This window comes from Antrostomus carolinensis, unplaced genomic scaffold, assembly GCF_000700745.2.
Source record: "Antrostomus carolinensis isolate BGI_N321 unplaced genomic scaffold, ASM70074v2 scaffold27575, whole genome shotgun sequence".
Lineage (NCBI taxonomy): Eukaryota > Metazoa > Chordata > Aves > Caprimulgiformes > Caprimulgidae > Antrostomus > Antrostomus carolinensis.
Genome location: NW_010318893.1, coordinates 9,633 through 9,922, shown reverse-complemented (window position 1 = coordinate 9,922; position 290 = coordinate 9,633). Strand labels below are relative to the sequence as shown.

Sequence of the window (290 nt, the reverse complement as noted above, 5' to 3'; positions counted from 1 at the left end):
CCCGCTCTATGAGCACAGTGGCCCTGGCCTGCCCGGCCCTCCCAGCCACAGCTTCCAGCCCCCCATGGGCATCAAGCAGGAGCCTCGGGATTACTGCATTGACTCAGGTGGGTGCCAGTCGCGGGGGTATGGGTGACACCAGCGGCACTCAGGGGAATGGAGCCATCTCTGCCATCTGCTCCTCAAGGTTGAGCCTTGGGCAGCGGGTGCCCAGCTGCTGTTTCTCCTGCGGCATGGTCTGTGCCATAACTGCAGGCTGGGGGGCCCCCAGGCCCCTGATGAGGCCCCCC

The 290-nt window shown here is 66.2% G+C and overlaps 1 protein-coding gene across 1 annotated transcript in view; it reads left to right on the top strand.

Moving 5' to 3' along the window:
• Positions 1-4: 4 nt before the first annotated feature.
• The window catches only part of LOC104525832 (ETS translocation variant 5), a gene marked incomplete at its 5' end in the record, with an annotated part of 3,014 nt that continues 2,728 nt past the window's right edge, over positions 5-290 (top strand). Inside the window, one exon of the mRNA XM_010169091.1 lies at positions 5-107. Within this exon, the coding sequence (XP_010167393.1) occupies positions 5-107 (103 nt within the window). The remainder of the gene's footprint in view (positions 108-290) is intronic.